The sequence below is a fragment of the Nicotiana attenuata genome, unplaced genomic scaffold, assembly GCF_001879085.1.
Source record: "Nicotiana attenuata strain UT unplaced genomic scaffold, NIATTr2, whole genome shotgun sequence".
Taxonomy (NCBI): Eukaryota; Viridiplantae; Streptophyta; class Magnoliopsida; order Solanales; family Solanaceae; genus Nicotiana; species Nicotiana attenuata.
The window spans coordinates 82,350-93,199 of record NW_017673126.1 but is presented as its reverse complement, the minus strand read 5'-3'; the positions used below and the strand labels follow the sequence as shown (position 1 = coordinate 93,199).

Sequence of the window (10,850 nt, the reverse complement as noted above, 5' to 3'; positions counted from 1 at the left end):
TGATGTAATGGTATACTCTTACAATTAGGTCCTTTTAGAATTTTAATTTTTTTTTGACAACTGATATTATTTCAGTTTAATAATTGAATTAAATTTTTTTAACTCTTTGCATACAATTGTTTACCCTGTTGGTATAGCTATATACTATTCGGGTATCATATGTTAGTTAATATTTTTTTGGTTGTATTAACTACTTTTAATTGGTACACAATTTAATTTTTCTTTAGTAATAATATAAAAAAATAATAAAAAATAGTGAAAATAGTAAATGAAATTAGATTATGAAGAGAAAAAGAATATAAAAAAACAGAAGTTAAATAAAATTAGAAAAGGAAAAAAGAAAAAGAAATAAGAAGAAAACGAGAAAAAAAGGAAAAAAGAAAAAAAAAGAAAAAAGAAAAGAAAAGAAAAGAAGCATAGAAATAAAAAAGAATTGGAGAATAAAGAAAAAATTCCCCACAAAATCTACTATGGGTAAGAAATATAATTAGTTTATGGGTAGGAAAACAAATAGGTAGACAAGGATAAATAGTTTTATTTTTGTGGGTAACTGTGTCAAAACCCCTTGTCAATTTGCCATTCTTCCATGGGCAGGCCGCAGGGGAAATATCTCATTTGACAAAACTTGTATCGAATTTCCGTGAAAGTGAAAGATCACTCAGAACAGGAAATCACGTGATTAAAGCTTTTGAGAATGGCGAACGGGCATTTCTCTCTTTTTCCTTATAAGGTATGCATGCATGCAGGCTGCAGGCAGATATAGATAAGATCTCTTCTTAAAAAAAAAAAGAAATTCGATACCTTATCACTGGTAGCAACTCATTTGAAGCATATAGAGGAGGAATTTTGTCTCTTTAGGCCCTTTTATTTACCGTTCTCCCGAGTATCATTATCAACAGAGCAGATTCTCCTATTATTATTATTATTATTATTATTATTATTATTTTTTTTGTAGATTAATGATGTTACTGTTCCTATGGCTTTCACTTTCTATTTTGATTCTTGTTTCAAAATGGTGAGACGCGGCACAGAGGTAGAACCACCTATTTTACATATCCCATAAATAGTGTTGTTGTTATTAAGACGTTTTAGTTAAAGTGTACTGTGTCTTACTCTTTAGCTATTGGTATGACATCTGTACTGAAATTTAATTCATGGGATCCAAAATATTACGAATGAAGTTATTAGGGACAAGGTGGACGTGACCCCCGTGGAAGACAAGTTGTGGGAATCGAGGCTGAGATGGTTCGGGCATGTGAAGAGGATAAATAGGGATGCCCCGGTTAGGAGGTGTGAGAGGCTAAACGTGGCGGGTTAGCGGAGGGGTAGAGGGAGGCCTAAGAAGTATCGGGGAGAGCTTATTAGGCAGGACATGACACTACTTAAGCTTACCGAGGACATGACCCTCGACAGGAAGGTGTGAAGTTCGAGAATTAAGGTTGTGGGTTTACAGGTAGTCGAGAGTTTCTCCTTTTTTTACCCGTAGTATTAGTTCAAGTCTTGCTTTTCCTATTCCTAGTTCCTTGTTAGTACACAACATGTCACTCTCCTGTAGTATTGGCACCATTCTTACATTTTTTCGTATTTCTAAATTTTTGTTATTACACACTTTGCCATTTGCTTTCGTTGCTTATTACCTGTTGTTGCTATTATCTGTTTATTGCTTCTTTTTCACTGTTCTTGAGCCGAGGTCTACCGGAAACCGCCACTCTATCTTAAGAAGGTAGAAGTAAGGTTTGCGTATACATTACCCTCCCCAGACCCCACTTGTGGGATGGTTTTGATGTTGTTGTTGGGATCCAATATCTTGAGTTTCTCACACATCGGTCGGTGGAATGTGAATTTAGTCTCCTTATAAATTATATGGTCTTTGGTCATCCTCACCTCATGAGCTAGCTTTCGGGGTTTGAATTAGACCCAAGGTTCATTTTCTTATTAAGCGAAGGTTGGAGTGAATGGGCCTCTCCAAACATTATACTCCTATTACTTTGAATTTCTGTAATTGTGTACATCTATAGGATGTTTCGTTTGTTCAAGCCAATGGCATGTAGTATATGAGTGTATTGTTATGAAGATAATTGCTGCCATATGCTTATTGGTTGATGAAATTCCGGATGTTGGTAAATACATGAGCAAAATTATTAATTAATCCAAGTGTCCAATCCAAAACAAACAATATGAAAGATAGTTTTGATGTTAAAAGAATATGAAAGGAAATTGACAGAAACATTCTCTATAAAAAGTTTAAAAATAGAGAAATACCAATCTATTTTTGAATTTATGTACTTTCATAGGCCAGAGTTGTTTTCTATATCACTTGTGTTGCTTTTCATCGGTAGTTGTTTGAGTGATACCTGAGAAAACTGCTTTACGGTGGGTCTTATTTCTGATTAGTTATAAAAATTTCAGTACCTTAGCATGTAGAAATCTATCGTTATCAACTGACTCAAAGAACACAACTTCTTTTCTTTTCCCTTTCCTCTCATCTTTGTTGAAGAGCTTGAATTGAGGAAGAATGATATAAAATATGCCTATATAGAATTTTAGATTCTCTATCCCCTAAACTTGGATTTGTAATACAGTTTTCTTATCCTTATATTTAGACATATTTCAGAGAGCTTATGTTGATTTGTGGAGTTAAAGACTTGATTCTCGCTTAAAGTGACTTCAGATGCAATAATGATCTAAGAAGCATATGACAAGTTGCAATTTGAAGAAGCATTTGCAATATTTCTGAAGTTGCAAATGGAGGAAAGTGCTTAACACATGATTTGTTTGATTATAATTGGTTTCTGTATATGACCTTGCAAAGGCTTTTTACTGCAATAATTATAGATATATGGAACATTCAACTGCTAAAGGTTACGAATATCCTGTACTGCTGCTATAAACTATGCAACCCGGAAGTTTAGATACTAGATCAGCAAGTGTGATCCCAGCAGATCCAATGTTGTTATAATATAATATATAATCTGGAATTCTAATTGTTACACGTTATTTTCATCCTTCTAAAAGGAGCATCAGGCTTAGTTTCCAACATGCAGGCATCTCATCTTCTGTGTGGAGATGAGATCTGTTAGCTCCAACTGAAACCATTTAAGTCAAGTTGCTTGCAACTAGAAGCAGCATCAGTTTGGTCATCCGCGTTTAGGTCCAGCTTAGGAGCAAAGTAAGGCAGCTCATACTCTCGTGACGATATCTGCTTCTCTGGTTTCATCGAATCACTTCTCTCAGAAGATTGATGAAATAGTTTACTGTCTGCATCTATTCCATTAAGTCTTCCATCAAAGTAGCTAGTGCTAACATTCCGTTTTCCACCTTGAAGTCCAATGTTCATTGATAAGTTGCTCCAATTTGTCTCTTTGGTAAATTCTTTTTCTGAATCCCCATCCATTTTGGGAAACAGTTTCCTGTTCTCCTTGAGGTCGTCGCGCCATCTTAGTTCAGCCTGCTGTAACCTGGTCTCATTTTCAATATCCTTCGTACATGGTCCGAAGTTTAAAGGTCTCAAACCAATCTGGTTATTATGCATTTCCCGCAGGTCCCTCAGGGGGCGCTCGGAGGATGTTAAGCAGCTATCCATTGAGCAATCTGCTGGTGGGGTTGCTTGTGTTTGTGGGGTGTGAAATCCCGAAAGTTCTTCTATCTCTGAAAATGCTGAATTCAGGCATTGGTTGGATACTTTGGATACCAAATCAGACAGTTGATCCTTGGCTGCCTCTAATCCGATTGTTCCCAAGTTTTGTGTTCCAAGGGTTTCTTGTGCTTTCTCAAGCACAGCTTGCAAATATTTCCCTTGTGCCTCTATCCTTAGCTGCAAATGTCGTTGCACCTATATCAGTTCAATTATGCCTCATTTAGATGCCAGCAAAGGAAAACTTTTATTGACTTGTAAAGTTTGTCTAGAAAAATTTAGATCGTTGTCTTAAAGCAAAAGCACTATCTTGGACCAGAAAATTGACTAAGAAATATATCATTTGGAGTTCAATTAGTCATCATCAGGATTCCGTAAGGAAGATTTTTCATTACTAGTAATGTTTGGATAGAATAAAAACTTATCGAGGGGTCACATTGTTAAATTAATCCTTAGAGAAAAAGTACTATTTTGGACTAGGACTATTAAACTACTTGCTCAAGCTATCATTCCATTATCTTGTTTCCACAACTATGAGAAATATGGTTCTGGTAATCAATATTCTTTACAGAAAATGAAAATGCCTTATAATGTTTCAACAATGTATTGATTCTGGCTTTTCTTCAGATTATGGCACAGGATGTCTCATCTTTTGCTTCTAACATATTTCGCATTGGCTCTTATGTTTCTAACTTGTCTTATGTAAGAGAAAATCTGCAACAGTTTCTTACCTCAAGCTGTTCATGAAGCCTTCTTTGAACTTCAATTTGCATTTGTATTGCTTCGCTTATTGGTATGTTGCTGGACAAAAAAAATTATGGTCGCTATACCGTAAGGTACTGTTCGGACTTGAAGTAGGATGATATTAACAATTCAATTCTCTTAGTTCTTACTTGTTTTGTTGGGGTCCAATGCTTGGATTGCTCATAGGGGTTCCAGTGCTCTCACATATCTTCTCTATACCGGCTGCTGTAATTATTTACAAAAAATAAGTATATGAATGTTCTCTCTCTGTAGAAGAAGCTTTTGGATATATATGTCCTTGAAAAATATTGAATTTCTTACCAGATTTATTGGCCCCGCTAATATTTGCTTGTCCATGGAGGTTCTTACTTAGTCTGTATTTCTGCCAAAAAAACAGAAGATCAGACTTTCTTGAGCAATTCAAATGTATCAGAATGTCAGCTTTGCTCTTCAATTATTTGACATAAACAATTTTAACGGTCTTTGCAGTTAATTTAGCAGATGTTTTTCTCTCTTAACCAAATGTTTTTTGTTTGGAATGGTGTGTGGCAGCTATGTTACCAAATGTCTAGTTTCTTCTCATGTAATTTTGTAGAGCATGGAGTGAATAAAAACTAACCTGAAGATGGCTCTTTAAGTGGTACAAGGTTAGTCCCTGGATCCCCATAAGTTTCAGAACTGATTTCGGAGTGGCTTCTGCAATAGAAGAATGGTAAATTTAATCATCTCAATGAGAAATAACATGCATCTGGTGCTTATCCAAATTAACAAATTTTGTGTGCACTTACTGTCTGCTCCACCTAGTTGGTTAACTGCTTCAATAAACCTCTCATGGAGGTCTGCTGTCCATTTCAATCTTGGCTTAGCATCGGTCGAAAGAACAAGCCCTGAGTCTCCATTGACATTCCCGCCTTGCAGGAACAGATGCCTTTCGGGGAAAGACATTCTTGTCGAAGGGTGCATATTGGCAGCTTGGTGGTGTTGATGGTACATCTTCTGGCCTTTGAATATGAATATATGATGATCAGCAAAGAAGTCTTGCGGTAGGATTTATAGGAATGATGGGCGACTGAAAGTATTTATCACGTACGTGGAAGGAATCTGATGTCGCTTCAGGTTCAGTGACTCCAGTATTGTCTTACCTTTTTGAATTGCAAGTAATGATTCTTTACTATTCTTCACAGTATATAACATTGTTTTACATTTGGTTAAACAAAGTTGTCAGCTACAGCTTTATGTATATCTCATTGTTTTCTTTGACCAAATCCACAAAAAAGATATAAGGGCAGATTCTATGGGTTTAACTGAACCAATTGTTTTCAGCTCGAACCAGGTATATATAAGAAGAAGAAAAAACATTTAAAATGTATACATATAATAAGATTACACTCATTTTGAACTCAATGATTCTAGATCCTGAATTTGCCTCCGACTCTCGACCAATCTAATTTTCATAGCACCTAAAGAAAAAGATGTTGGTTTTACACATTTGTGGGTCCAGAATGCAAGTTCGCTTTCTAATCCACGGGAAAGGCACCCTGCATTATATTCCTCTGCACTATAAGTTCCTGAAACACTTACACACCTTACAATCGGTACAAGAATTGATCCACCAAAGACTTTTTCTTATGCACACATATTCTTTATCTGGCAAAGTTTGGGAACCATATTCCCGAGAACTAATAGTGGAATATTTTTTTCTTGATGGACACTGGAGGAATCCACTATCTATGATGTCTTGAAAACTACAAAACCATCTTCGTTTTTGAATGGAAGATTCTATTGACTGGAGCATCTAGTACTGGGAATTAGATACATGCAAGAAAAAAAGGTAGGAAAATGGTTGAGATGCTTCTCCTATTGAAATGATACATTCTTTCAGTTTGTTTAGTTATGGACATGGTACATGCTACTAGTTGAGGATGCATATTTTATCATCATATTATATTGATTATAGCTTGTCTTGGCAAAAGGATATAATCTAATGTCTTGGAGTTTGTAAATCTCACTGTTTTACCAAATCTCTGCTAGTAATGATTCTTCTTATTTGTTTGACAAGCCATGTCTTGCATGCTTTTATTTTTATGGGAGCAGTATGTTGGTGCGGGGGCCTGCGGCAGCGCCTCTGGTGCTCTGTCCAGTGCTATGATGTTTAGACACGGTATAGACACAAGCATGCCAGTTTTGGATGGTTAATGACTTTAATGCAACATCTTGGCCTGTACCTAGTGATATGAACTTGTTGAATATCTTGAGCATTCTTTTCATACTATCTATTTAAAAATTGTGTGAATAGGGAAGAAATAAAAATAACCAGAAATTGTGGAGAGATGCTTCTTCGCTTGGTCTGAAGGCTAGGAATCGAATGAAGAATACTTTCTTGTTGTCTCCTTGAGTAAACTTGCTACTTATTCAGCTTAAAATAGAGAGTAAAAGTTTTCTATTCTTTTATTGGTATGGTATGAAATGGCCATCTCCAAAGCTTTCAAAAGAATAAATAAATCAATACTCCACTTGTCTGATGGAAAACATGACAACTCGCTACTGGAAGATCCCTATTTACCTTTCCCTCGACTTAAATCTTAATTGGTTTTGGAGGTACTCTTAATGAATCTATATATCCTCCTGGTCTTACAAGATAACTTTTGTGCCCGTTTATGGGTTGAAACGCCACATAAAGATACACTTCACTTTGTTTTTAATCATAGTTCTATTTTCTTGGACAAGCTTGAGAAACTTAATTTATCCTCATATGTTGAATATATAGTTTTCTTCTTAAAAGAACATCCTAATTTTGCCCTTCTCTTTTATCTGGGTTAAGTTTTTGTAGGGAACTCATAATAAGCTAAAGGCTTATCCTATTTTGCACCTCTGCCTTTTCATGTTTGCTCATAGGAATATATTAGGAACTATTACAATGAGTAAAAAAGAGTGTAGTGCGCATCGATTGATCAAGGGAGGCTTTTTAGTATAAATTGAGCTGTGTAGCATTTCAATCTACTGTATAGATATTGACGATTACATGGGGATAATATTTTCAAAGGAGAATCTTCTTACTGTTATCATGAAATTGATCCTGGAGATCATTTATACTTTGAATATTATCTTGGATCAGTCCTTCAAGTTTCATTTAATGGCTATGATATGTTAGTTGAAAAGCATGTCACACCCTTCATTTCATGTTTTGGCTAATGGATTATAACCTGGATATTAACGCAGCCTATTAAAATAAGCAAACAATATTATCAACTGATGAACAGCCAATATAATGCATACATACTAAGCATTGGAACCAGCTAGGTCTACCTTTTGGCTATTGAAAATACAAGTTGAAATCTGCAGCTGTTGAACAAAATGAGGTTTTTGCATTGCAAAGTTAAGAAATCAAAAGGAAGAAAAAAATTGACACTATTATTGGTTAGGGTTATGTTTTGTATGTTTAATTAGGTACAATTTGATAAATAAAATAAAAAAAGTGAAAATTCCTCCTCTTTGACACATTAGTTTCAGTTGAACTTTTGCAGAAAAAAGAATCAGGTTACTCTGATATGTTAGAATATTTTATGGAGTTTGGAGGAATGGATTTTGTATGCAGTTTAAAGGAATCTGTTACAACCTTTATATAGTTGAAGAGGTAAATAGAATCTCAAATGTTTTGCTGCTGCTAACTCTGACTGTTGTTTTTCTTGTTGGACATACAGTTTAGAGTAGAACCCCATTTGCTTTTTTCTATCCAATTTCTTCTTATCCTCTGTTGTTTCCTTTGTGTTGTTTGCATGATATATTCTCCACTTAAAAGAAGAGAATATGTGCTCTTGTTCTTTCTTGTACTTCCATTTCCTTTTTGAGGTTAACTTAATATTTACTTTGAAGGACAAGAAACTTACACTAAAAAGGAAGATAAGAACATTTAAAATCATCTCTCTGGTAGTTGGGGGGTGGGGTGGGGTGACTAGTCAATGATTGGCTTAAAATTGATATAAATGACCACAAAATGCTATTCTCAATGGGGAAAAGGGATTATGCTGTGATGGGATAATTAAAGTTGGATTCTAGGGAATGGAATTTCAGAATCTTAACTCTAACCTAAAGCCATGGGTCATAGAATTTCTTGGTCGATGTTTCCCATTCTAATGATGAAATGGACCTGAATATAATTGATCTTCATATAGTCGATTTCAACTAATTTAGAAATAAGAATCGGAGTAATGATAAAGTTATCTCTGTGTGATCTATAGGTCACGAGTTTGTATCGTGGCAAACACTAATATTTGCATTAGGGTAGACTATCTACATTACACCTCGGGGGTGCAATCCTTCCACGCACCGGACCTGAACGCACCGAGCTGCCCTTTTTTTAGGAACAGTTGATTGCTTGTTAAACCATCAACAACATGCATATAATCTATGATTTTATCCTCCAATTTGTCAAATATTTTTAGTGCTTTTAGATATTAATCTTTGTTTTACTTATGCTAGAATCTTGTTTCTTGCACTAACTATTCTCTTCCCCTCATGCTTATATTTTGACTATTAATTCGAAGAAAGTCGATTTCAAAAGATAAAGAAAAAAGATTTTTTTAATCGACTTATCAAAAAGGTTTGCTGGTTTTAAGCAACCTTAATGACTGACCACAGATATTATGATTTTATATTGAGAATGGAACTCAGAGATTTTCTAGCCATGGCTAACGTATTCGATCCTACAAAATATTGGAGGTTGAACTAACTTTACTGTACAAGAAATCCTCTATTCTACATTTCTATCGTTAGCTTTACTTGATTTCACTACGTATATTCTTTGAGGCCATATATTCTCATGGCACTTCCTTCTGTTTGCTTCCACGAGTGCACCACTTTGGATACCTACTCGTATTCTATAAGGTTACTACTGTCATAGGCGAAGATAGGATTTGAATCTTATGGGTACGGATGTATAATCCTTTTTAAATTACTGACTTCTAAAATAATAATTTGTACATATTCATTAGATTTCTTAATAGGTAAAATGGCCTCCTGGCCACTTAAACTTGCATCCAATTGCCGAAATCGCTCAGGTCAGTGAGGACTCACTCACCTACTCCTTATCTATTTAATACTTTCTTCTATCTACTTAATTTAAAAGGCGACCCGGCAAACAAACTTATAATATTCCCATTTGAACACCTCAACTTGACGGAATGAATACTAATAAACACATCCAATTGAGCGTGTGTATCAATTGCGCTGACATGTCAAACACGTCATATGCTAGACCATTTATTACTTGACATGTGTTATTTGTGGATTCCACTTTTAAAATTAATTTATCAAATTTTTTTTTTTTTTTACTTTCTTCTCCACTCAAGCACTACCCCCCCCCCCCGTCCCAAACCAGTAAAAGAAGATACTGTCGGAAAAGCGTACGACCAAACCCCAAATCCAAGAAATTAGTCAGTTTACTTCATCCCTTTTCTACTTCTCTTCTTATTTCTGTTAAATTCAATTAGAAATAGAATTTTTAAGTTTTGACCACCAAAAAACTCCAATGGTCGCCACCTCCTGTTCGCTGACGACCAACCATATGGACCACCACAAAACTATACCGGAATGCTCCCCACTCTGAAGCCATCATTGATTTTCTTCTGGAATTCCAAAATTGATCTTTTCCTTGTTTTTGCCTAATAAGAAAATTGGCATGCAAGTTTGGATTCTTAATGCCCCCCTCAACTATACCCTTGACTTTCATTGGAAGAATAGTTTGGGAAAAACTTTAAGGGTGCTTAGTGACAGTAAAATTCTTGGGTTTGATTTGGAAGTAAAACTATTGGGCTTGATTCAAATGGGTTTTTGAATAATTGGAGATTTTCCTGTACTTGGAATAGGATTTTGTTTAACTAAAAAATAGGAATTTCGAAAGCCTATTTTTAGAAGTACTCAAGTTACTGATAATCAAGGAAATTGATATTCTTACAGTAAGAAAGAAAATTAGAATGGCAAAGTAATCAATAGAAAGCATAAGTAAATAATTATATTCCAATGATAATCAGAACGTGCCCATACAAATGTCATTCCTTTTCCTTATATAGTCATTTCTAAGTACAACGTCTTTTTCCTTTTGTGATCGAGTCATTATGAGCATTAATGACATTAATGAAACGTTATAATTGGTAATCGTAACTGTTTCGTGAAGATTCTGTAACGCTTGTTATTATTCATGCCCATTAATAGAAGATCAATGAACCCGCCCTTTTTATCTTTTTGGTTCATTCCACCGGTGCCTCTTCAAATCGCTAAAGAGACTCGAGCAACCGTTTCTTCTCGTCTCTTAGACGTTTTGCTCGTACCTATTAAGACTCACGTGTTTTTTAATACTCTTCTCCAGCTGTCACTTTTCCAGTGATCCACATGTCTTGCCATGTCAGCCATATAATTAATTTCACGTGTAATATTTATTTTTCCCAATACAAATAGTCTCCCCCCCCCCCCCCCC

General features: G+C 35.3%; 1 protein-coding gene across 3 annotated transcripts; it reads right to left on the bottom strand.

The window, feature by feature from the left end:
• Window positions 1-2,856: 2,856 nt before the first annotated feature.
• LOC109215515 (myb-related protein 2-like) lies at window positions 2,857-5,679 on the bottom strand. 3 transcript variants are annotated; one of them, XM_019379590.1, is made up of 6 exons: window positions 5,167-5,679; window positions 4,998-5,074; window positions 4,700-4,760; window positions 4,528-4,603; window positions 4,366-4,435; window positions 2,857-3,832 (listed from the first exon to the last, which is right to left on the bottom strand). In XM_019379590.1, exons 1-6 carry the CDS (start codon window positions 5,369-5,371, stop codon window positions 3,077-3,079), a joined length of 1,245 nt encoding a protein of 414 aa, XP_019235135.1. In that variant the 5' UTR covers window positions 5,372-5,679; the 3' UTR covers window positions 2,857-3,076. The 3 variants fall into 3 exon arrangements, with proteins under 3 accessions (XP_019235135.1, XP_019235137.1, XP_019235136.1); XM_019379592.1 differs by having other exon boundaries at window positions 2,857-3,814; XM_019379591.1 differs by having other exon boundaries at window positions 4,528-4,600.
• Window positions 5,680-10,850: the final 5,171 nt, after the last annotated feature.